We start from the raw sequence: 26,057 nt of genomic DNA on the forward strand, positions 1-26,057 counted from the left end.
GATAGGGACCCTGGAGCCCACACGGGTTTAGGCATACGTATAGGCCTATGCACAGAGCTGGTGTTCACACCCAAGCCTGCCACACGGCGCAGCCTCGGACCCCTCTCCTATTGCTCATCCTTTTAACTGTAACCATCATAGAGACCTCAAACAACTCATTTCCCTTCATAAAATTAATAAATCGAAACCAAAATTCATGAATCTGCTACTGAGTCTTTTCCATTAGAGATTTCCATTCCAATAGAGATACCTTGTTTTTCTTTTTCTTTTTTAAAGATTTTATTTATTTATTTATTTATTTATTTGTCAGAGAGAGAGAGCACAAACAGGGGGAGTGGCAGAGGGAGAAGCAGACTCCCCACTGAGCAGGGAGCCCAATGTGGGACTCGATCCCAGGACCCCAGGATCATGACCTGAGCTGAAGGCAGACACTTAACCAACCCAGCCACCCAGGCGTCCTGAGATTCCTTGTTTTTCAAGAAAAATCTGTGTGCATGTATTTACCACCCACACACATATTTATCAACAAAAATTAAAATGAAACTTTGTATTGATCTTCATAGTCTTGATTATGTCAGCTTGGCATATCGAGTAGTAGATAAATATCATTTTGAAAATAATAAAACAGGCCAAATAAATCAAAATAAATACCCTCCAATCTCCTCTCAACCTTGTTGTGGTTAAAGAAAGAAAAAATTCATGCAAGATATCAGACTAAAGCACGTTTGAAAATATGATGGCAAAGGATAGCTTTTTCTCCTCGGTGAATACAGACATCATCTTCAACTATTCCTTCCAAATATAACTATACATTCTCCTATTTATTAATTTATTATTTAAAAGAAGCATGATGGAAAAAGAAAGAATATGCATAAAAGTCCATGAAATCAAACAGAAAAAAACCCTGTTGAGACCATACAAATACACTGTGATATTATACAGAATATTTTTTAAATCCCAAAATCAGAAAGAGATCAGTGTTTCGACATTACCTTCCTGGAACCGGGTCTGGCTGGGATATAAATATAATGCCCCAGACGAGTATCAAATGGTACAGTACACGGCCTCTTTGTGGCTGTCCTGGCATCTGGCCCATCTCCACAAGGTTCCATAGCTGAAGAGGTCATTGACAGGTTAAGTTTTGATAGTTCCTCGCTCAGTTGATCCACAAGAAGTTGTTGTTCTATTATTTTTTCATTCTTTGTAGAAGAGAGATGAACATTTTTAAAATAGAGAACCTCCATATGTGTGTAATGGTTAAAGATAAATTGTACATTGCCCCAAACCACAACTACCTTAACAGTACGGTAAAACCTCGTTTCTCCACAGATTAGTCTTCTAATGTTCACCAGCATCTAGGATCACTCTGAAGGGTAAAAACTTTTGAAAAGGAAGCAACAATAAACAGAGCCTGAAGAGTTAAATATTCAAAGAAAATGTCCCGCACACTGTGATTGGTTGGTTTGCCATCCTGAAGCACTCTGATTCGTTGATCTTTATAAATGGTTGGCCTTTCTGAGGGAAATCCAAGCAGTAACAAGAGAGAAGAAAGTTGCAAAGTGGAGAATGAATTGCAAATGGCAGAGGTGGCACCAAAGGAGATGAGCTGGTCACAGGTACAGTGAAGTGAGAGCCTTTCCTCAGTGCAAAGAAAGCCAAAGCACAAAGAGATAAAAGATAGGTAACTGATAGTCCTGGGAGAAAGAGGAACTTGGAAATCAAAAGCTGAACAAATTGTGTATCAGGAGTCAGTGGGTGTGTGTGTGTGTGTGTGTGTGTGTGTGTGAGTGTGTATGTGTGTGTGTGTGTGTGCGCATGCCTGTGGCTTAGCTTTCTATGTATCCTCTAAAGAAAGTTTTTCAAGTATATCCAATCCAGCAAGCTCTAACATCAATCTTTGTTTTATCAGCACAAAATATGTAAACAAGAAATTGTCATTCATCTTAATACTTCACATGTACTACAATGTTTAAATAGGAAAAAAAAAAAAACCCTAAAGTTTCATCATGCTAATGCTAAGCTATAAAAAGGCAACCTTGGGCGCCTGGGTGGCTCAGTTGGTTAAGCGACTGCCTTCGGCTCAGGTCGTGATCCTGGAGTCCCAGGATCGGGTCCCGCATCGGGCTCCCTGCTCAGCGGGGCGTCTGCTTCTCCCTCTAACCCTCCCCCCTCTCATGCTCTCTCTCTCATTCTCTCTCTCTCTCAAATAAATAAAATCTTTAAAAACAAAAAAACAAAAAAAATAAAAATAAAAAGGCAACCTTATTAAAAATTCATGTATCCAGATAATTAAAATATATGCCAATGGCATATATTGGAGTCTTTATACTGTCTGGGAAAGGGTAAAAATACCAATAATATTAGACTTTATTAAATCAAGAGTGTATGGTATACTCTCCAGGATAACCACCAAAACCATAAAAAGTATAATACCTAAGCTAATGAAGTAAAAATTGAAAAATTAAAAATACACAATTAATCCTAAAGAAGATAAGAAAAGAGAGAAAAAGAACATAGAGCAGGATAAGTAAAAGGACAACGGTGGGATTATAACCAAAATATAAGAGTAATTATATTACATTCCTAAATAAACTAAGTAATCCAATTAAAAGATTATAATTCATCAGAGAGGATTATAAAATTATCTAACTTGCTGCTTACCAAGAAACACAACTAAAATAGACACACAAAAATTGGAGAAAGAGACACCATGTAATATTAACCAAAAGAAAGCTGGTAGGGCTATGTGAATACCCAAATAGACTTTAAGGCAAAAACCATTAGAAGAAATATTAAAAAGGTGAATTCACCAGGATGCTGTAACAATCATGCATTTCTATGTACTTAATAATACAGCTTCAATATGTATAATGCAAAAATTGTCACTACTTCATGGAGAATAAGGAAGACAAATCCAAAATCATAGCAGGAGATTGTAACATCCCTCCAAATTACTGGTATAACAAAAAGACCCCAAGAATAAGTAAAAATATAGATGTGAAGGGGAGCCTGGGTAGTTTAGTCGGTTAAGCGTCCAACTCTTGATTACAGCTCAGGTCATGATCTCAGGGTCGTGAGATCCAGCCGCACCTTAGGCTCTGCACTCAGTGCAGAGTCGGCCTAAGATTCTCACTCCCTCTCCTTGGCCTCTCCCCCAACTCATGCGTGTGCTCTCTCTCTCTCACTCTCAAGTAAATAAATCTTTAAAAAAAAAAAAAAAAGAAAATGTCCATCACCAAAAAAGTCCATCAACAGTAGAATAGAAAAATTAATTGCAATATATTCATACAATGAAATCCTATATAGCTATAAACCGTAACAAACTACAGTTACGTTGTGGATGAATTAGAACAAAAAAACATTCAATAAAAGCAACTAGATACTAAAGAATATATATACTGAATGATTACATTTACAAAAATCCAAAATGTAAACTGTAGTGTTCAGGGATACATAGTAAAACCACAAAGCAAAGTAGGGAAAGCATTACTATGAAGTAAGGAAAGTGATTCTCTCTGAGCCGGACGAACCAAGGACTTTTGAGGGGCCGACAGTTTACTATTTCTTTTTTTTTAAATTATTTTTTAAGTTTTTATTTAAATTCCAGTTAGTTAACATACAGTGTAATATTAGTTTCAGGTATACAATATAGTGATTCAACACTTTCATACAACACCCGGTGCTCATCCCAGCAAGTTAGTCCCCACCATCTGTCTAACCCATCCTCCCAGCCCCCTCCTCTCTGGTAACCATCAGTTTGTTTTCTATAGTTAAAAGTCTGTTTCTTGGTTTGCATCTCTCATTCTTTTTTCCCCTATGCTCATTTGTTTTGTTTCCTAAATTCCACCTATGAATGAAATCATATAGTATTTATTTTACAGAGAGGGAGAGAGAGAGAATCTCAGCAAACTCCCCACTGAGCACGGAGCCGAGCACGGAGCCCTACACGGGACTAGATCCCACAAGCCCAAGATCACAATCCCAGCCAAAATCAGAAGCCAGACGCTCAATAGACCGAGCCACCTAGATGCCTCAAAAGTTTACTATTTCTTGACCTGGTGGTGGTTACCCAGCTGCTCTCTTTGCGATCCATCACTGCACAGTACCTTCTGTTTTGTATATGTTTTATGTTTTGAAATTATTCTAGAGGGGTGCCTGGGTGGCTCAGATGGTTAAGCGTCTGCCTTTGGCTCAGGTCACGATCCCAGGGTCCTGGGATGGAGCCTTGCATCGGGCTCCCTGCTCCGCAGGAAGCCTGCTTCTCCCTCTCCCACTCCCCCTGCTTGTGTTCCCTCTCTGGCTGTGTCTCTCTGTCAAATAAGTAAAATCTTTAAAAATAAATAAATAAATAAATAAATAAATAAATAAAAATGCTACTGTTTAGTGAAGTACTATTTCAACTAAATCTACAGCACTAGATACGTTAAGAAACTCTACCTGCAATCTATTCACTTTCTGTGCTTCTTTCAAAGATACCACGTGGCCTTTGTTTTCCTGGACCATCATTTGCACTTGATTCTTTAGCTCCTTCACCTCCAGTTCTCTCTGATTAAATACAACTTCATCAGCAGCCAGCGCACACTGGGAGGAGGGAAAGAAAGCACAAGAGATTCATCATGGAAAATACTCAAGAGAGCCCAGAAAATACCACGAAAACTGGGATTTATTGATGGTTTGATGATGTCTCTTGAAATTTTTCTTATCCCATTCACTTTCAACTTTTTTCTGTTCTCTAATGTCGAGGACCTATCATGGCTACAACCTAAGAATTAATTACTATATAGAAAATTTTTCCTGGTTTTATTTTAAAACAAAAAAGTTACTCAGTTTCTAGAGTACACTCAGTAAGATTTTTTACAAGTTTGCTAGAACTGCCATGAGATTTTTAATGTGGGTTTTTAAAAATCAGAGGTCACATTTTCCAAACTGACCTACAGAGTTAAGAATGCATTTGGATTTCCAAATAAAAATATTTGCTAATTTTATGCACTTTCACTACGAAGAAATATTTTGAAGATGTCTAAAAATATGGTTAAACAGGGGTGCCTGGGTGGCTCAGATGGTTAAGCGTCTGCCTTCGGCTCAGGTCATGATCCCAGGGTCCTGGGATCGAGTCCCACATCGGGCTCCTGGCTCAGCGGGGAGCCTGCTTCTCCCTCTGACCCTCTCCCCTTTCATGCTGTTTCTCTCTCGCTCGCTCTCTAAAAAATAAATAAATAAAATCTTTTAAAAAAATAAATAAATAAATAATAAAAATATGGTTAAACAAAGAGTTTTCTTAATTTCTACTGAATTATGCCTGTTTTCAAATAAACTTGGGATATGCAAATAATACTTTAAAACAATTTTTAAATTAAATAAACAGAAAGAAATTTAACATTTGTCAAGAGTCTATTCTATGCTAGATAGTGACTTGACATTTAAAAAATATCTCACTGAATAGACAGGGTTCCTTTTTCATGAAGAAACTAAGAGATTAAAACCTCTCCCCAAGATGACACAGTGGATAAACCCAACTCCTGATCTTCTACCCCCAGGGCCTATCTGGATCTAAAGCTCATGCTCTTTCTACTAATCTACAGGAAAAGAACAAGTAGCTGATTTGCAAAAACCAGTGTTCACTTTACATAAGATTTAATTCACAGAAAGAGTATGTATGTGACTTCTCAGGCAACGGCATGGGGGTAGATGGGCCCCAGCACTGGGAACCCACAGATTGAGGCCTGCCTTGATTTTGTCACAGCCTCAGAGTAGCACTTAGGGCAAGGCCCTTCTTTTCTCCGCTTGGGATCCTCAAATGATCAAATAAGGAAAGGACGGATGACCCTGATGGTCCTTATGACTCTATATGTTTATAGGACCTATGTGACTTCTTTCATAAAATAAGATATAACTAATTCTCATTGGCTAATATCCTCTTATGGTAAAATTAATTGTGCATTTGAGCTTAAAGTGTAATTGTCTTGGGCGCCTGGGTGGCTCAGTCGGTTGAACATCTGGCTCTTGGTTTCGGCTCAGGTCATGATTTCAGGGTTGTGAGACTGAGCCCCGAGTCAGGCTCTGCACTCAGCGGGGACTCTGCTGGAGATTCTCTTTCTCCCTCCCTTGCTGCCCGCCCCGTCTCTAAAATAAAATATTTTTTTTTTAAATGTAGTTTGTCTCCCAGTACTGCATACTCAATTATTTTTACATATGCTTTATAAACTACAGTTATTTATTATTTATTTAAAAGTGTTTAACTGTTGAGTAAACTCATGTTCACATACTGTTCTTGTACTCAAAATTTGGAATAGAAAGGCAATGGAATCCTTTAAAAGGTTTTTATTAGGGGATGGAGTGTTCCAATAATTGACTAATAGCAAAAACCAAGGATTCCGGCACTACCCGACGGCGTCTAAAAAGAACATGGTAACTTCGAACTGACCCTTACTTCCCTAGCAACAGTCTGGCAGTAATTCTACCTGCAAGATGGCCCACATCTCATCTTGATTAGGAGTTTTTTTTTTTAAAGTACTTACCTGCTTGTGTAATAGGCTCGAGGAAGCAGGGCTGAACGAAAAGAACATCCACGCCTCTCCCTGCACAGAGTTGCTATCTCCCTGCACAGAGTTTATCAAGTGGCCTTCACAGTAATTCCTGGCATGTGGCCCTACGTACCACTACTAAGTCCAATCACTTGGCTGCCGCTGCTACGTAATGTCGGCCCAGGCAGGTGAAAAATAAATGAGGAGACAATAATGACCTGACATTTATGGAGCCTTACTCCTGGCCAGGCATCCCTCTCAGAGCTTTATGGGAACTAGTGCTTTAATAATCTTCACAGCAATCCTAAAGGTGCTTGTTAGTATTGTTTCTATTTTACAGATGGGGAAACCGAAGCACAGAGAGGTGAAGTATTCGCCCAAGGTCACAGAGTGAGTAAGCAGAGGAGTCGGGATTCGAATCTTGGGGGTTTGGTATACATGTTCTTAACTATTATGTTATTCTGTCTCTCACAGAAAAGAACAGAAAAGAAAGTTTAAAAAACAACTTTTTAAAGAGACATACGGGGTGAGGAATGACAGCTGTATTTCTCGATTTGCTACTTAGTGGTATCCAAGATTACTAGCCCTGCAAGACTGCAGACCAAAAAGAAGGAATCCATTTTTTTTTTAATTTGGAAATACTGAACGTTCTATCTCTCACTTTGAGATTAATAACATACACTAGCACTTTCAAAGTCCTGAGAAGTCTTGGGATTTCTGCAGTCTAGCCAGCATCCTTGAAAACCATCTGCTCATGAATGATACCCTTTTTCACCAAGACTGTTAATATCTTTGGGAAGTCTTAATCTAGAATCCATCATCTAGAGCAAGTTTAATTCAGAGTTTCCAACAGATGGAGAGAAAAAGTTACTATCCACCCCCCATCCTCAACCAGGGGGTTTTATGAGTTTCCACTTTCAGCCACCTTAGGAGCAGGAAGGAAAAGCACTTTCTACTGCCAACTCCTACAGCATCCCAAAGTTCAAGCTTCCCATCAACCATACTCCCTGTTCTGCCAGTTTCTTATACCAAGGAGGAAGGGCCAGACCTGGCTCTATCTACGAAGAAGGTAGGGCAGACTTCCTGCTTTTAAAAAAATCCATGATTTTAGAAGTATTACTTTAAATGCTTATATTTAAATATCAGAAGTTCTGAGATAGAACAGCAGTGATCATAGCGTTTCAGTAAAGACCCTTTTGGCGTATCCCTTAGGTCCTTTCAGGGTATCCAGGAGATCAAAACTATTTTCCTAATAATACTAAGACAATATTTGCCCTGTTTACCATGTTGACATTTGCACTGATGGTACACAAGGGTGGGTAAAACTGCTGGCTCCTAGCGTGAAAAAAGGAAGTGTCACCAGACTGTCCTAGGAGTCACCGTATTCCTCACTGCCACGCACTCACAATACAAACAAATGCCAGTTTCACTTAAGAATATCTTGATGGGGGCGCCTGGGTGGCTCAGTTGGTTAAGCAGCTGCCTTCAGCTCAGGTTCATGATCCCAGGGTCCTGGGATCGAGCCCCGCATCGGGCTCCCTGCTCAGTGGGGAGCTTGCTTCTCTCTCTCCCTCTGCCTCTCCCCCTGCTTGTGCTCTCGTGCTCTCAAATAAGTAAATAAATTCTTTAAAAAGAAAAAGAAGGGGCTCCTGGGTGGCTCAGTCGGTTAAGCATCTGCCTTCGGCTCAGTCATGATCCCAGGGTCCTGGGATCGAGTCCCACATCGGGCTCCCTGCTCGGCGGGAAGCCTGCTTCTCCCTCTCCCACTCCCCCTACTTGTTCCCTCTCTTGCTGTGTCTCTCTCTGTCAAATAAATAAATAAAATCTTTTAAAAAGAAAAAAGAATATCTTGATGAAGCAATAAAAATTATTTTATTTATTTATCTCAACATATGAGTACTTTTAGTATTCCATGTAACAAAATGGGAGCTATTCCAATGGTAGCTCTGCTGTGTAATGAAGGGTGATGGTTATCTATAGGGAAAAAATTTTGTGCAACTGAGTTGCAAGCTGAACTAGCCACATTTTTCATGGGGAACTATTTTTATTCTAAAATATGACAGATCAACTATGGTTACTCACACCCGGGACTGTGACAAACATTTTCTCAAAAATGAAAACCATCATTTCAAGGAAAACAACAATATTTGTTGCAAATGATAAAATTCAAGTTTCATGCAAAAATTAGAATTTTGGAAAACATTTCTGCTATGAGTTTGACAGCTTCCAATACTTAAAGACCTTGCTGGTAAGATCAGTGGGTAAGATTAGTGAATGTAATTATTTGAACACTACCTAATGATATGTGTCAACATTTAGAAGATCTGCATAATTTAGGAAACAAACATTTTCCAAATGACCAATAAGTGACAATTCAGAATCATGTGATGAAAGATCCATTCAAAGTACAACATATAGATCAATGAATTTTAAGGTATAAATATTAATATAACAAAGACAGTTTCAAATTCTACATGGCAAGTAACCTTGAGGAAATCTCTAGGGGTTGAGTTTTGGTGTAATAGCAAAGATGAACATCCATAATTATCTGAAAAAGCCATGAAAAGATTCCTCCCTTCCAACTACAAATCTATATAAAGCTGGATTATCTTCACGTACTTCAACTACAACACATATTCAACAAACTGAATGCTGAAGCAGATGTGAAAATCCACCTGTCTTCTATTAAGCCAGACACATGTAAAGTGTGAAACAGTTCCACTCTTATTAAACTTCTTTTGTTTTGGAAAATAGTTATCCTTCATGGAAAAAAAAAGTACTTTATTTAACATGTAATCAGGTTATTATTGTTAGCTTTGAGCGAGTTAATCATTTAAATTTTTGTGTTTTAATTTTAATGTGGTAAATATCAATAGATACAATCCCCATAAGCAAAAGCTCTTTAGGGGACCTCAATTTTAAAAATGTAAAGAAACCTTGTGAACAAAAAGTTCAAGAACTGCTGTAATAGAGGTTTCTTTCTAATACATATAGAAAGGTATTGAGGAAAGATTTCTAACTAGAAAGCTATGTTTTTAACTATACGTTTTCCTATTTTCAAAAACTGGCAGAATATCCATTTGCCCACCAGACTCTACCATGTAAGGAGAACTGGATATACCTTGTTTTCCATGATTTCCCAGTGACATAAGATCTTCACATACTGTGTTTGAATGGAAAGTGAGAAACATAATTCTAAACTCAACATACATACATATAATATGAATAAATGTACTTATGTCCCTTAAGTACTGTCAAATAAGATGATTTGTTTGTTCAAAAAATCAACATTCCACACTCAAGGGATGAAGTATTTTTTTCCCTTCAAGAACCACTGACCCAAAGAGGAATAAAGACTCAACTAACATACTTCATTTTGTTTCTGAAATTGGGTTTCTCTTCATCCTCTAAATTAATGAGCAGGTCTGCAAGATTCTGCTTCATAAATATAACCAGTTAAGATATTAAAAGAGAAAGGAGAAGGAGCTGAGAAGGGTGTGACTTAAGAGGACAAAGCAGTAGGAAAGGGGAAGAAGAAACTGAGCAAAGGCAAATGAGATTTTACACATAATCCTTCTGAAAAACTTCTGAAATTCCAAAATGACCCTTGCCCAAATAAAAGGAGTCCTTCAACAAGTCACTAACAAAAGGCGTCCACGTACCTGGCATTTCTTCAGCTCTCGCTTCAGCTGGAGAACCGTAACATGCTGAGGCCCTTCTTCCAGGTTGCCAATGCCGTGGCTCCCTCGGAAGGAGGTGAAAACCGCCTTCCTCACCTCCTGAGTCATGTTCAACCACTCCTGCAGTTTGTGTTGCTGCTTCTGGTTCAGTCTGACAGCATCCTTTAAGTCCACCAGGAAGGTAAAGGCTTCCTCTACACAATTCTGGTAACTCAGACATTCTCCTTGTAGCTGAGCTACTTGCTCCTCAAGAGAATGGATCCTGTTTTTATCAGGAGTCTCCTCTTGATGGATCTGGCTGGTTTGGCTGATGCTAGCCTGTTGGCTTTGCAAAGCTTCTCGAAGCAACTTGATTTCAAATTCCATTTCGTCCATGCGGTCTGACTCGGGGCTGAAGTTTAAGGTGGGCTTGTTTCTAATGTTGCGGGCTCTGTTGGCATATTTGAGGGAATTTAAGGACTCATCAAAGTCTGAGGAGGATGGGCTGACACAAGTGATCATGACAGTCTTGGCACTGCCTCCCAGGGAATCTTTCAGGAGCCGGGTGATTTTCGCATCCCTATAGGGAATATGTGAACTCTTCCGGCGGGGGTCCCCAAGAGCGCTGATGACGTTGCCTAAAGCCAGCAGTCCACTGTTGATCTGAATGGATTCTTTGAACCGTTCACCAGTATTTCCTGTTTTGGTTACTCTTTCGGAGCCAGCCAAGTCCACAAAGTGGAACTTTGAGACAATCTGCCGACGGGAGTACCACGATCCGTCTTCACCGGCCTCCATGTTTTTCTCCACTTGACAAATACTGATTGTAAAAATTGCATGTGATCTACTGGAGTGCTCGTTCATTTGGGTGGTACCTGTATGCCGGGCTGCATTCCCCATCTCCAGGAGACTCATCACCTCATCTGCACTCTCCACCTGGCATTCTTTGGCCCCAACAATCACTTAAAACAGCAACAGCAAGTTTTTAAACCAAATTTTAATCAAAACCCAGTATAGTTACATTAACCACACAACAGTTAATATTTGCTAAACTGCCCAGGCTAAGAAAAGCTCTTAAAAAGAAAAAAATCAATAGCATTCCAAACAATAGTGATGTCAGCAATATCATTAAGTAATTTTAGATAATCTCCCAAAGGAACTATTTTAATAGACAGCACTCATTTTGATATTTACATTCTAAAAGATGTAATATAGATATATACATTTTTTAAACAATGTGGTTTCTTTGGGGTCCTACTCAATTCTTTAAGATGACTGACAAAAGAAAAACTCTTTATTCCAGTATTTTGACTTGTAGAGTCTAATAGACTTATTTTTAAAAATAGATTAATTAAATTAATTAAGAATTAGATTAATTAAAAGAAATTAGTGTCTTTTGAGTTTTGTTAATATTCAAGCCATCCTTAGGTTTACGGTTTTTGTATTATGTGGTCATGACCAATGATAAATGACAATTTCAGTATAAATAAAATTGGTTATTCATTTTAAAAACAGGTATGCCCTACATAATAGCAGAGTACAAGGTAAACAAATGTGATGGCAATTAAAAAAAAAAAGTTTCTATTTCAAGAACAGCAGAATAAGAACTGAAAACAAACCAAAGCTTACTGCCCACATTATTTGTTTATATTCAAACATATTTCAAAAAGCAGTAGGTGGATTTGGGATTTGAATCAGAGCAGTAAAGCTCCTGATTCTGTGCTTGAATTACAGGTCATGTTTCCTCTTTATTCAGATCCTGTTATGTCACTGTCTTCCTGAAAAATAATCATTTTGCTTTCATTATTTCCAACATGACACCTTTTTTAACAACCTAGTACATTTAAAGTTCTAAAGTACCTCCACTACAAACAGGGAATGCTAAAATAGCAGCAATTATAAAATATGACAATGTAACTGTAAGTCAAAGGATAACTTTCATAAAATTCTTCTGTTAGGCTACAGCTTAGCACTATCTATGGTCCTCACACCCAGCTGCAAATCACCTGGAAACTTTGTAAAAGAGAACGTAGCAAGGCCCAGGCCCCATCCAGACAAATTCACCAGAATTTCTGAAAAGTGGGGCCCAGAAGTCAGTATTTCTTAAAAAGCTTCCACAGTGATACATGGTGCAGCATCTGGGTTGGATACCAACCATTGCTTCACACAGAGGATCTAAATAAATATGTCAAACAAATACACTTTGGTTGTGAGTGGAATATTATATAAGACATACGGCAATCTGGCTTAAGACAATTTGCTGCATCTTTCCAAAACTTTTGCAGAATTGATATTAGCTATTAAGTTTATCAGGAGTGATAGTGTATACTTCTGCATTTGACTATTTTATAATAAACATGTGTTATTTTTGTATCTTCTTAACCAAAGATAAAAACATTGAATAATTACATTTTATACGATACAGAAGCTCAAAACATTGGCCTGAATTCTGTCCAGAAAAGATAAACTATATTGAACTATCTACGAAGACCATAAACTACCATGTCTGCTTTCTTTCTAAAAAACAAAACAAAAACCAATTTCTCCAAATATCCAGGAATGCCAGGGCTGCCAAGACAGGGCCAATAAGGTCATAAACTTCACTGCCCCCTGCAGGCAGTCTGAGTGATCTTCCTTTCCTAACTGTTAGGAAATTTCCTCAAGGAGTCTGTGACTCCTTTATGTCCAAAAGGGTTCTACCTAAGTATCTTTTCTAAGAGAGAAACACACCCAAGTCAGTGTTATTAATAATGGTTAAAATGTAGAAACAGCTTAAATGCCCAATAATGGAACATTAATTTTAAAAAGTATAATACATTCAGAAGACAAAAATTACCACGTGACCTGAGTCATAAGTTTGAAAAGTATTTAACGGTGTGTGAAAATGCTCACAATATAAATATTAAGTGAAAAAATAAGATGCAATATTATACGCAGGGTTCTAAGTATATTAAAAAAGATTTATATGTGCACAGAAAAAGAAATCTGGAAGGAAACACCAAAAACAGAAGTTGCTCTTTCTGGGTTCTGCGATTAAAGACGATCTTCAACTTTCTTCCTTAAACTTTCCTGTGTTTTCAAAGTGTTCTGTGCTGAACATATTACCCTTTAAATCAGAAAAGCATAAAGTGTTATTCTTTAAAGATTTTTTTTTTTTTTGACAGAGATAGTGAGAGCAGGAACACAAGCAGGGGGAGTGGGAGAGGGAGAAGCAGGCTTCCCACGGAGCAGGGAGCCCGATGTGGGGCTCGATCCCAGGACCCTGGGATCATGACCTGAGCTGAAGGCAGACCCTTAATAATTGAGCCACCCAGGCACCCCAGAAAGTGTTATTCTTCAAAATATTTGTATTCTGACCCATTCTAGCTTTCTCCCATTTCCAAACAATTGGATATTTAATGAAATTAACAGGTTGTTAGCACAGAAATTCAGACCTTGAGAAGCACAACAAAAGATAGGTAAGTGTCAATATGGAGGAGCAAACACATAAACTGTCCAAATTAAAAAAAGAGAGAGAGAGAGAGAGAGGAGACAATAGATGTGCTGGGACAAAATCAAAGAGGAAGAAAGGAGAATTCTGGAACAACCTGGACAAACACCAAAGGAAGAAGCCATCCCCACTCTGGGGAAAACTGGGGGGAAAAAAAAAAAACCACGAAAACTAATTTAGCCTATTTCAAAGTCTCACTGGAGATGAACCCAGAGCGGGGGCAATTATAAAAAATAAGTACCTTTAATTACAACTTACTAACTTCATCTTACCAACCTGTCTGAACTATGCTTCACCTGGGTGATTTAACGGATATTGGTAATCAAAAAGCTACTCAATTTTAAAGTAAAAACAAATGCATTTTGCTTCGATGTCTGTTTTAAAGATTCTTTGGAATATATCCAGAAACTGAATTAAATCACATATATTTGCTAGTGAAGGCTATCAATTAAGTAGGTTACTTTACCTGTGTTGCCTTTTTCATCTTCTCGGATGTGAAGATCCTTTATAGATGTTTCCAATTCTAGAAGATCTCTTAGGTCTTCCTTATATACTTCTATATAAGACACTTTAATACTAAAGTCAATGCTAGGATTTTCAGAGATGTTTTGAAATATTTCTTGGATAGCTCGAGGGATGATACCCTTTTGTCCTTCCACAACTGAAGCTAAAAATTTAGAGAAAGAAAGCACATGTGAAAATTAAGATATAAGAAAAGCTAAAACACAAAATTTATATTTTCTTATACAGCTATATTACAAATTTTTAAAACCATAACTATAAAATTCATGTGTAAAAGTTTCCACAATTTTTTAAAAATAGTTTTAAAAATTTTAAATAAGTGAAAGAATCAATTGAGACTTAAGGTTAAATATGTTAGGCCAATTTAGAAACCTACCCACCATTTGTAGCATTGTTCCATGGAAAATACATTCCAAGCTACAAAAAGCTGCCTTGCAAATGAACCTTAAAAACAGCTTCCAGGTTGAAAATGACCAATGTTTAGATCTTGGGCAGCATTCTGAACATCAGAACCTCTATTAACGTGGACTGCCTTTCACTTAATTTAAGATGCAAGACTGCCATCATGTGGCAAGTAAAGGAAGCTGTAGGTTTTTCTAATACAAAGGAAAAAGTGAAGTTTGAAGATTTCCTTTTTTTTTTTTTTTGAGATTTCTTTTATTTATTTTAGAGAGAGAGTGTGTGTGTGTGCAAGTGGGGAGAGGGGCAGGGGGAGGGGGGAAGCAGACTCCCTGCTGAGTGTGGAGCCAACACAAGCCTCCATCCCAGGACCCTGAGATCATGATCTGAGCAGAAATCAAGAGTTGGTCACTTAACCGACGGAGCCACCCAGGCGCCCCTGAAGATCCCTTTTGAAGAGTTTCCAGGAACTAGCCAACAGCATTATGTATAAATTACAGTGCAATATATGCACTGTAGATTAGCCAGACTATAAGGCTGATTTGAAACAGCTCATTCATTTCCTACTTCAACAGATAACAAAGCACAATAATTGAAAAGACTTATCAAAATGCTGAATTTCAAGTAATATTTAAAATAAAGCTTCAACATATATTTTAGTAACCTAAATATCACATTTTTCAATGTTATAATTACATTCCTGAGACAGACTGTTTCAGGAAAAGAACTTGTAAAGTTTTATATCTCAACAGCCATTATTTAGCTATTATGTTACTTAGAGAACACACAAGAGTTTCTAAAGAATGTTATACCTCGTACAAGCTAGTAAATCCAAGGTTCTGAGAAGTAGGAAAATGAATATTAGTAAATAAGCACCATACTGAAAAATAAGAGATTATTATTCTGCCACAGTGCCTAGCACGGTACCCTAGACACTACAAATGTTCGACAAATTATTTAATGGAGAAAAAAAAACCAGCATTATTTAAAAATCAAACAGCAGATGACTGACCCAGAATTGGTGTCCTTAACAGCCTGGGAAATAAAAAATGCTACCAATTTCACTAATATACCAAGAAATGTAACTTCAAACAACAAAGTACAATTTTTCACCTATCAGATGACAAAAGAAAAATATTTTGGATTTATAATATCCAGTAAGTGACAAACATATGAGCAAATGGCTTTCATATATTGGTGGGAGGCATCTACAGACTTTTTGGAGGGTGATTTGTCAGTACCTATGTACATTTTAAATGTGCACTCCCTTTGACTCAATAAATCCACTTTTAGGAATCTGTTTTATACAAATACTAACTCATGGTGCAAAGTTAAAGATACAAAGATACACACTGCAACTTTTTATGATGGTAAAAATCAGAAACAACCTAAATGTCCATTAATAGTGGAGGAACTATGGTCCATTCAAACTGTGGAATATTATATAGGCCAAAAAACGAGGTGAAATTCCATGACCCATATGGGAAGTAATGAAACATTGTCAAATGCAAAAAGGAAGTTATAGAATCACTCATTAAACAAAACAACAAGAAAAAAAACTACATGTGTATTTCTAAAATGCCTAGAGGGGCACCTGGGTGGCTCAGTCAGTTAAGCGTCTGCCTTCAGCCCAGGTCATGATCCCAGGGTCCTGGGATCAAGCCCCACATCGGGCTCTTCGCTCAGCAGGGAATCTGCTTCTCCTTCTCTCTCCTGCTTGTGCTCTCTCTGTCAAATAAATAAAATCTTAAAAAAATAAAATAAAATAAAATGCCTAGAAAAACGTCTAGAGACAGAGACCCAAATAAACAAAATCACTAATGGAAGGGGAGAAATAAAAACCAACACCACAGATACACAAACAAACATAACGGAATAGTATAAAAACCTGTATGACAACAAATTGGACAACTTAGAAGAAATGGATAAATTCCTAGAAACATATAACCGACCAAAATCAAAGCAGGAAGAAATAGAAAATTTGAACAGACCAATTACTAACAATGAAATTGAATCAGTAATCCAAACACTCACAAAAAACACAAATGCAGGACCAGATGGCTTCACAGGAGAATTCTACCAAACATTTAAAGAAGAGTTAATACCCATTCTTCTCAGGGCACCTGCGTGGCTCAGTCAGTTAAGCATTCAGCTCTTGATTTCAGCTCAGGTTGTGATCTTGGGGTCCTGAGATCAAGCCCCACATCGGGCTCCCCACTCAGCAGAGTCAGCTTGTCTACCTCTCCCTTGCCCCTCCCCCAGCTCTCACTCGCTCTCTAAAATAAATAAATAAATCTTAAAAAAAAAAAAGTTAATATCCATTCTTCTCAAACCATTCCAAAAAAATACAAGAGGAAGGAAATTTTCCAAGTTCATGCTTTGAAGCCAGTATCACCCTGATACCAAAACCAGATAAAGACCCCACAAAAAAAAGAGAACTACAGGCTGATATCTCTCATGAATATAGACACAAAAATCCTCAACAAAATATTAGTAAACCAAATCCAATGATATACTAAAAAAATCATACCACAATCAAGTGGGATTTATTCCCACGATACAAGGGTAGTTTAATATTCACAAAACAATCGGTGTGATACATCACATCAATAACAGAAAGGGTAAAACCATATGATCATTTCAATAAATGCAGACAAAGCATTTGACAAAGTACAACATCCATTCATGATAAAAAGCCCTCTGCAAAGTAGGTCCAGAGGGAATATATCTCAACACAATAAAGGCCATCTATGAAAAGCCCACAGCCAACATCATAATCAATAGTGAAAAACTGAGATCTTTTCCCCTAAGGTCAGGAATAAGACAAGGATGTCCATTCCCAACACTTTTTTCAACATAGTACTGGAAGTCCTAGCCTCAGCAATTAGACAACATAAAGAAATAAAAGGTATCCAAATTGGTAAGGAAAAAGTCAAACTCTCACTATCTGCAGGTAACATGATACTATATATAGAAAACCCTAAAGACTCCACCAAAAAACTACTAAAACTAATACATGAATTCAGTAAACTCTTAGGATACAAAATCAATGTTCAGAAATCTCTTGCATTCCTATGCACCAATTATGAAGCAGCAGAAAGAAAATTAAACAACCCCATTTAAAATTGCACCAAAAATAATAAAATATCTAGGAATAAACTTAACCAAAGAGGTGAAAGACCTGTAATCTGAAAACTATAAAACAATGATGAAAGAAATTGAAGATGACACAAAGAAATGGAAAGACACTCCATGTTTATGGATTGGAAGAAGAAATACTGTTAAAATACCCATATTACCCAAAGCAATCTATACATTTAATGTGAACCCTATCAAAATACCAACAGCATTTTCCACAGAACTAGAACAAACAATCCGAAAATTTGTATGGAACCACAAAAGAGGCTGATGAGCCAAAGCAATCTTGAAAAAGAAAAACAAAACTGGGGGTATCACAATTCCAGACTTCAAGTTGTATTACAAAACTTCAGCAATCTGGAGAGAAACTGAGAGCTTTTCCCCTAAGGTCAGGAACACAGCAGGGATGTCCACTATCACCATGGCTATTCATAGTACTAGAAGTCCTAGCCTCAGCAATCAGACAACAAAAAGAAATAAAAGGCATCCGAATTGGCAAAGAAGAAGTCAAACTCTCACTCTTTGCAGATGACATGCTACTCTATGTGGAAAACCCACAAGACTCCACCCCAAAACTGCTAGAACTCACACAGGAATTCAGCAAAGTGGCAGGATATAAAATCAATGCACAGAAATCAGTGGCATTCCTATACACCAACAATGAAAAGAAAGAGAAATTAAGAAGTTGATCCCATATACAGTTGCACCCAAAACCATTAACATACCTAGGAATAAACCTAACCAAAGAGGCAAAGGATCTCTACTCAGAAAACTATAGAATACTCATGAAAGAAATTGAGGAAGACACAAAGAAATGGAAAAACATTCCATGCTCATGGATTAGAAGAGCAAATATTGTTAAAATGTCTATGCTACCCAGAGCAATCTACACATTCAATGCAATCCCTATCAAAATACCATCAACTTTTTCCATAGACCTGGAACAAATAATCCTAAAATATGTATGGAACCAGAAAAGACCCCCAATAGCCAAAGGGATGTTGAAAAAGAAAACCAAAGCTGGTGCCATCACAATTCCAGACTTCAAGATATATTGTAAAGCTGTCACCATCAAGATGGTATGGTACTGGCACAAAAACAAACACACAGATCAATGGAACAGAATAGAGAGCCCAGAAATGGACCCTCAACTCTATGGTCAACTCATCTTTGACAAAACAAGAAAGAATGTCCAGTGGAAAAAAGACAGTCTCTTCAACAAATGCTGCTGGGAAAATTGGGACAGCCACATGCAGAAAGAATGAAACTGGACCATTTCCTTACACCATACACAAAAATAGACTCAAAATGGTTGAAAGACCTAAATGGGAGACAGGAGTCCATCAAAATCCTTGAGGAGAACACATGTAGCAACCTCTTTGACTTCAGCTGCAGCAACTTCTTCCTAGAAACATCACCAAAGGCAAAGGAAGCAAGGGCAAAAATGAACTATTGGGACTTCCTCAAGATAAAAAGCTTTTGCATAGCAAAGGAAACAAAACAGTCAACAAAACCAAAAACGGACAGAATGGGAGAAGATATTTGCAAATGACATATCAGATAAAGGGCTAGTATCCAAAATCTATAAAGAACTTATCAAACTCAACACCCAAAGAACAAAGAATCCAATCAAGAAATGGGCAGAAGACATGAACAGACATTTCTCCAAAGAAGACATCCAGATGGCCAATAGACCCATGAAAAGATGTTCAACATCACTCGGCATCAGGTAAATCCAAATCAAAACCTCAATGAGATACCACCTCACACCAGTCAGAATGGCTAAAATTAACAAGTCAGGAAACGACAGATGTTGGTGGGGATGTGGAGAAAGGGGAACCCTCCTACACTGTTAGTGGGAATGCAAGCTGGTGCAGCCACTCTGGAAAACAGTATGGAGGTTCCTCAAAAAGTTGAAAATAGAGCTACCATATGACCCAGAAATTGCACTACTGGGTATTTACCCCAAAGATACAAATGTAGGGATCTGAAGGGGTACGTGCACCCCAATGTTTATAGCAGCAATGTCCACAAGAGCCAAACTATGGGAATAGCCCAGATGTCCATCAACAGATGAATGGATCAAGAAGATACACACACACACAGGAATATTATGCAGCCATCAAAAAAAAAAAAATGAAATCTTGCCATTTGCAATGACGTGGTTGGAACTAGAGGGTATTATGCTAAGCAAAATAAGTTAATCAGAGATCAAGACAAGTATCATATGATCTCACTGATATGTGGACTTTAAGAACGAAGGCAGAGGTTCATAGGGGAAGAGAGGAAAAAATGAAACAAGATGAAACCAGAGAGGCAGGCAAACCATAAGAGACTCTTAATTATAGAAAATAAACTGAGGGTTGCTGGAGGGGAGGAGGGTGGAAGGATGGGGTAACAGGGTGATGGACATTGGGGAGGGTATGTAATTGTATTGTAATGAGCACTGGGTATTAAATAAGACTGATGAATCACAGAAGTGTACCCCTGAAACAAATAATACATTATATGTTAATTAATTGAATTTAAATTTAAAAAAAACACTTCAGCAATCAAAACAGTATGGTACTGGCACAAAAACAGACACATATATCAAAAGAACAGAATAGCAAACCCAGAAATAAACCCATACTTATATGGTCAATTAATCTTCGACAAAGGAAGAACTATTATACAATGGGAAAAAGACAATCTCTTCAACAAATGGTGCTGGGAAAACTGGACAGCTACATGCAAAAGAATGAAACTGGAACACCCTCTTTTACCATACACAAAAACAAATTCAAAATGGATTAAAGACCTAAATGTGGGACCTGAAATCATAAAAATCTTTAAAGAGAGCACAGGCAGTAATCTCTCTGACATCAGCTGTAGCAACATTTTTCTAGATATGTCTCCTGAGGCAAGGGAAACAAAAGCAAAAGTAAACTATTGGGACTACATCAAAATAGAAAGCTTCTGCACGGAGGAGGAAACAATCAACAAAACTAAAAGGCAGCCTACTGAATGGAAGAAGATATTTGCAAATAATACCAATAAAGGGTTAGTATCCAAAATATATAAAGAACTGATACAACTCAACACCCCAAAACAAATAATCCAATTAAAAAAGGGGCAGAAGACATGAACAGACATTTCTCCAAAGAAGACATCCAGGTGGCCAACAGACCCATGAAAAGATGTTCAACATCTCTCATCAGGGAAATACAAATCAAAACTACAATGACATACTGCCTCACCTGTCAGAATGGCTAAAATCAACAACACAAGAAACAAGAGGTGTTGGCGAAGATATGGAGAAAAAGGAACCTTCTTGCTCTATTGGTGGGAATGCAAACTGGTGCAGGCACTATGGAAAAGAGTATGGAGGTTCTTCAAAACTTTAAAAATAGAACTACCCTATGGTCCAGTAATTGCACTACTGGGTATTTACCCAAACTATGAGAGCAGCCCAAGTGTCCATCAATACATGAATGGATAAAGATGTAGTACACACACACACATACACACACACACACCACACACACACACACACAAAATGGAATTATTCAGCCATAAAAAAAGAATGAAATCTTACTATTTGCAAGGACCCGGACAGAGCTAGAGAGTATAATGCTGAGCAAAATAAGTCAGTCATAGAAAGACAGATACCATAAGATTTCACTCATATGTAGAATTTAAGGAACAAAACAAACAAGCGAAGGAAAAAAGAGAGAGAGAGAGACAAATGAAGAAATAGTCTCTTAACTATAGAGAATAAACAGATGGTTACCGGAGGGGAGGTGAATGGGGTAATGGGGAAATAGGGATGGGGATTAAAGAGCACACTTGTCATGATGAAAAAAAATGATTTAAAAAAAAAAAAGAATAGGGTGCCTGGGTGGCTCAGTTGGTTGGGCGACGCCTTTGGCTCAGGCCATGATCCTGGAGTCCCAGGATCGAGTCCCGCATCGGGCTCCCTGCTCAGCAGGGAGTCTGCTTCTCCCTCGGACTCTCCCCCCTCTCATGTGCTCTCTCTCTCTCATTCTCTCTCTCAAATAAATAAATAAAATCTTAAAAAAAAAAAAAGAATAAAAAAAGCTAGGGGGAAAAAATCAAAAACTGCTTCTAATGGTGTTATCAAGTATAAAGTATTTTATAGCAGTTAAAATATTTCAGGATAATAGATAAACCTAACTTTTTCCCTTAAGGTATTAAAATTGTATGCACGGCCTCTTAATAAAAGCAATATAGCGATAATTAAGTCACCAAGTTCTAACCATTTTATAACTCTTATTAGTATAAAGAACATAGTCTTAAGGATCATAAAACATTTGCCCATTAAAAAAAAAGCTAAGATCCTAAAAAACAAAAACAAAAACAAAAACAAAAAAACACAACTTATAGTAGAAAATTTGAATTTTTTATTTTGAGACCCTAAAATAATCTAGTATCTTTAATCTCCTAAATCCTTCATAACAGTGATTCTAAAAATGGTGGTGAGGGGGATGGGGGGTATTGGGCACTTATGGACCCTCCATTTAATCTTTGCAATCAGGGCTTCCTCAAACCACACAGCCAGCCTCCAACTCTCCCCCACAATCCCTACATGTAATGAGAAATGTTTCTCAAAGTCACATATTCCATATTTGAAAAGCATGAAAGTAGAAAATACATTGAGAGTCATTACACATATACAGAATACTAGCAATAATTTTAGACAATAATACATATATATGTACAATACTCAAGTTTGCTTTTAGTAGAAAAATACCAATACAGTAAGCATCTCAACAGAGGACCTGACTTCCATCCCAGCTGTCACTAGCCCTCTAACTAAGTCCTTCATTGATCGCTTCATAGCTAGAGCGCCACACTTACAAAGAGAAATGATTTTCAAGTTTCCTTCCAGCTCTACAGGAAATCCTAAGGATTCCACCTTTTCCAAACTAGAATTACAAGCAGGAGAAATTATATCCTAAAATATTTAGTATTTAAAATAGAAATCCGGGGGTGCCTGGGTGGCTCAGTCGGATAAGCGTCTGCCTTCAGCTCAGGTCATGATCCCAGGGTCCTGGGATCGAGCCCCACCTCGCGTTCCCTGCTCAGCAGGGAGTCTGCTTCTCCCTCTGCCCCTCACCCCGCTCATGCTCTCACTCTCAAATAAATAAAATCTTTAAAAATAAAATAAAATAGAAATCTGTACTTACATGTGAGTTGATGGATGTGTTAACTAGATTGGAGGAATCGTTTGACAACATATACATTCATCAAATCATCATGATGTACACTTTAAATATGGTACAATTTTATTTATCAATTGTACCTCAATAAAATGGAACAAATAAAATAAAAATTTGATTTAAAAATGGGGAAAAAAGACACCTTAAACCACATAATAAATTCCTCCTATCGCCTTGAAGTTCTGGTTGTAGGACTCTTGATATTTACACGTGGACTATGTTAAAAGATCAAAATCTGGTCATGTTAACTCATTTCTTTCTACTTTAAGTTCTGTTCAAAACAACAAAAGGTTGCCAGAGGCAGGGAGTGGGGGAAATGGGTGAAAGCAGTCAAAACATAAAAGCTTCCAGTTATAAGTTCTGAGGATGTAGTGTACAGCATGGTAACTGTAGTTAACAATACTGCATTGTGTATTTGAAAGTTGCTGAAATATTAGATCTTAAAAGTTCTTGGGCGCCTAGGTGGCTCAGTCAGTTAAACATCTGCCTTCGGCTAGGGTCATGATCGAGCCCCACATCAGGCTCCCAGTTCAGTGGAGAGTCTGCTTCTCTCTCTGCCCTTCACCCTGCTTGTGCTCTCTCTAGCTCTCTCTCTCTCAAATAAATAAATAAATAAATCTTTAAAAAAAAAGTTCTTATCACAAGAAAAAATTTATAACTTGATGTGATTGATGTTAACTAAACTTACTGTGGTAATCATTTTGCAATACATACATATATCAAATCATTATATGTAAACTTTGGACTAATACAAAGATATATGTCAATTATATCTCAATAAGACTGGGAAAAAATGGCAAAGGGCTGAACACTAAACACTGTCTTAAACTTGTTTCCTTAATCAAATATAATCATAAATTAAATTGAATGAAAACTTCAATATTTAAAAATAAATCTTTCAAAGATGATGATATTACAAACACATCTTCATATTTTAGCTTCATTCCAGTGTCTCAAATAAAAGTCAAAGAATATGCGAATCTTACCAACATGGCCTCCTCCAATGGTGTAGGTCTTCCCGGATCCAGTTTGTCCATAGGCAAAAACAGTTGCATTATAGCCCTCAATGAGTGACAACACTAGTGGTTTTATACATGTATTATAAACTTCATCTTGAGTGGAATTTTTGCCAAAAACAAAATCAAAAGTAAAGACTCTATCTCTCCCAATGATAATTTGCTGGGTGTTTGGAATAACTCTCACACAAGCTTGATGATTATGAAGAACTTCTTTGCACAGCAGAGGTCGGATTCTTACAGCAACTTTTACTGGTATTTCTTCCATAGCAGCTTAGATTTTACTAAATAACTTTCTACTTAATATTCAGTATCTAGTGTGAGAAATATCCATTTTATGTAAGATCTGGACTCCTGTGTATCAAAATAAAAACAAAACTTAATTATGGACTTCTTTATCCTAATAAACTAAGCATCTTCTAAAACAAAGTCAATTAAAGCAGGTTTTGTTCCATTGAGAGATAGTTACAAGTAAATCTGTCTTATAAAAATATACCTATAATTTACAGATGATATGAAATGTCTGGATTTGCTACAAAACAATCTAAGGGGTAGGCGCCATGAGTTGGCAAATGATGAAGCTAAGAGATAAGTGCATAGGATTCCATCATGCCATTCTTTCTGCAGCAGTAATATGTTTCCCAGTTCACTAATCTAAATATTGAATAACTGGGGAGTTAGAAAATTAAGGCAAGGAAATAACTGAGTAATTGTACACATGTGTTGAAAGCAAACCCTTTATTAGATTTTATAGCTATATCTCTTTGCCACAAATATTAGAGATAAATCCAAGAAAACAGTTTTAAGGATTTCTATAATTTTATTTTTTATTTTTTTAATTTTTTTTTAAAGATTTTATTTATTTATTTGAGAGAGAGAGAATGAGAGAGAGCACATGAGAGTGGGGAGGGTCAGAGGGAGAAGCAGACTCCCTGCTGAGCAGGGAGCCCGATGCGGGACTCGATCCAGGGACTCCAGGATCATGACCTGAGCCGAAGGCAGTCGCCTAACCAACTGAGCCACCCAGGCGCCCCAGGATTTCTATAATTTTAAATCATTTCTTTTCAAAAATAATCAGAACTAACTGAAAAACTGCTTTTCCACTCCTCACTTATGTTGTACTTGTTTCTGAAAATCGCTGGTAGAATTAATATATTAAAAATTAAATTGGATTTGCAATGATGTGGATGGAACTAGAGGGTATTATGCTAAGTGAAATAAGTCAATCAGAGAAAGACAAGTATCATATGATCTCACAGCTTTGTGGAATTTGACAAACAAGGCAGAGGATCATAGGGGAAGGGAAGGAAAAATGAAACAAGACGAAACCAGAGAGGGAGACAAACCATAAGAGAGTCTTACTCTCAAGAAACAAACTGAGGGTTGCTGGAGTGGAGGGGGGTGGGAGAGATGGGGTGGCTGGGTGACGGACATTGGGGAGGGTATGTGCTATGGTGAGCACTGTGAATTGTGTAAGACTGATGAATCACAGACCTGTACCCCTGAAACAAATAATATATGCTAATAAAAAAAAAAAGAAAAAAGAAAAAGAAACACAAATCAAGAAAGCCATGTGATGGGGGGGAACCTAAGTTGGTAGCTATACTTACAATGAACCTGAAAAATAAATTAAGAAAACAATTCCATTTATAGTAGCATCAAAAAGGATAAAATACTTGGAAATAAAAATTTAATGAAAGACATGTAAAACTTATACTCTGAAAACTATAAAATATTGTTAAAGAAAGTAAAGAAGATCTAAATACATCAAAAAACATCTCATGTTCGTGGGTTGAAAGACTTAAAACACTGTTAAGATGACAATATTCCCCAAATTTCTATCTACAGATTCAAATGCAACGCCTATCAGAATCCCAGCTGACTTCTTTGCAGAAATTGACAAGCTGATCCTAAAATTCTTTTTTTTAAATATTTTATATATTGATTGATCCTAAAATTCATACGAAAATTCAAGGGACACAGAATAGCTAAAATAATATTGAAAAAGAACAAAGTCAGAGGACACACTTCCCCAAGTCTAAAGACAAGCAACAGGAATCAAGACAGTATGATACTGGTATAAGACA

The 26,057-nt window shown here is 37.3% G+C and overlaps 1 protein-coding gene across 6 annotated transcripts in view; it reads right to left on the reverse strand.

Annotated features, from left to right (window-relative positions):
• KIF27 (kinesin family member 27) overlaps positions 1–24,238 on the reverse strand; it is a 75,161-nt gene extending 50,923 nt beyond the window's left edge. For 4 of the 6 annotated variants that reach the window (XM_044920406.1, XM_044920407.1, XM_044920408.1 and 1 more), the window contains exons 1-5: positions 23,941–24,238; positions 14,140–14,340; positions 10,187–11,145; positions 4,438–4,581; positions 993–1,199 (exon numbers count right to left, since the gene is read on the reverse strand). In XM_044920406.1, the coding sequence (XP_044776341.1) occupies positions 993–1,199; positions 4,438–4,581; positions 10,187–11,145; positions 14,140–14,340; positions 23,941–24,238 (1,809 nt within the window). Of the gene's footprint in view, positions 1–992; positions 1,200–4,437; positions 4,582–10,186; positions 11,146–14,139; positions 14,341–23,940 lie in introns of those variants that run through there. The other 2 variants (XM_044920410.1, XM_044920409.1) reach the window with 1 other exon arrangement.
• Positions 24,239–26,057: the final 1,819 nt, after the last annotated feature.

This window comes from Neomonachus schauinslandi, chromosome 13 (genome assembly GCF_002201575.2).
Source record: "Neomonachus schauinslandi chromosome 13, ASM220157v2, whole genome shotgun sequence".
In the NCBI taxonomy this organism is placed as follows: domain Eukaryota; kingdom Metazoa; phylum Chordata; class Mammalia; order Carnivora; family Phocidae; genus Neomonachus; species Neomonachus schauinslandi.